General features: G+C 42.8%; 1 protein-coding gene across 1 annotated transcript; it reads right to left on the minus strand.

Annotated features, from left to right (window-relative positions):
- Positions 1 to 332: 332 nt before the first annotated feature.
- LOC137712138 (uncharacterized) lies at positions 333 to 719 on the minus strand. Its single transcript, XM_068451275.1, has 2 exons — positions 679 to 719; positions 333 to 627 (listed from the first exon to the last, which is right to left on the minus strand). Exons 1-2 carry the CDS (start codon positions 717 to 719, stop codon positions 333 to 335), a joined length of 336 nt encoding a protein of 111 aa, XP_068307376.1.
- Positions 720 to 1,294: the final 575 nt, after the last annotated feature.

The following is a 1,294-nucleotide window of genomic DNA, read 5'->3' on the forward strand; positions in this document are numbered from 1 at the left end:
CCTAAGAACCTCATGAGCACAAATATACAATTTTCTTCCACGATCCGTGATGTTTTCGAGTACTTTGGTTCTTGCCCGTACAAGGAAGAAAGGAAAGGGAGAGAGAGAGACAGTGATACAGGACAGGGAAAGGATGAGGATGAGTGTGGGTGGGTGTGTGGTCCAAAACAATCAACCAAAACCCCAAAATAACCACACAACGAAACAAAAATACTAGGGGTAAAATTGTCATTTTACCCCTACGATACGAAAAATCCGGGACGGGCTGTCACAACCTACCCACCTTAATAAAATTTCTTCCCGAAATTCATAACAACCACTCACAGCAACCATTAACGATCAAAGAACAACCGAGGATACAAATCTCTCATCCGATCTTCAGTCTCCCAAGTAGCCTCCTCTGCTGAATGATTCCTCCACAAAACTTTCACCAAATTCACAGTCTTGTTCCTCAGAACCTTTTCTTTCCAATCCAGAATCGTCACTAGTTCATTATCATAAGTCAAATCTGAATTAATTTCCGAGGGTTGATGAGGTATCACATGAGACGGATCCGCAACATAATGTTGAAGCATTGACACGTGAAAAACGTTATGTACTTTAGCTAGTTCAGAAGGCAACTTCAGCCTGTAAGCCACCTCACCAACTCACTAAGTGATCATGTACGGTTTGATATACCTGGGACTCAGCTTACCCTTCTTTCCAAACCGGATCGGCATGCTACTGACAGAGTGTATGAGGTTTCCTCATCAGCTACCTGAGCTTCAAGCACACAATCAACTAAAATTGGCCTAACTTGAAAATTAGCAAGTAAAGCCACCTCTTGATCTTATGTCTCTAGCCTCACTCCCGTGGATCTTAAGTCTGCCAGAAGAGGAACGCAACTAGCGTACAACGCATTGATATGGCCTTGAGACTTCCTGCTAAGTGCATCAGCTACCACATTTGCACGACCTGGGTGATAATCAATCGTGCAATCATAATCACTAAGCAGTTCCAAGCACTTCCGCTGACGAAGATTAAGATCCCTCTACGTGAAAAGATATTGAAGACTCTTATGATCTGTAAAGATCTTGCATTTTTCTCCATAAAGATAATGTCTCCATAACTTCAACGCAAATATGATGGCTGCTAACTCCAAATCATGTGTAGGGTAATTCAACTCATGAGGCTTCAATTGTCGTGAGGCATAAGCACTTATTCTACCATGCTGCATCAACACACATCCCAGACCATTCAAGGAAGCATCACTATAGACCTCGAAATCACCACTATCGTCCGGGAGTGCCAAGAC

Source organism: Pyrus communis, chromosome 13 (genome assembly GCF_963583255.1).
Source record: "Pyrus communis chromosome 13, drPyrComm1.1, whole genome shotgun sequence".
Lineage (NCBI taxonomy): Eukaryota > Viridiplantae > Streptophyta > Magnoliopsida > Rosales > Rosaceae > Pyrus > Pyrus communis.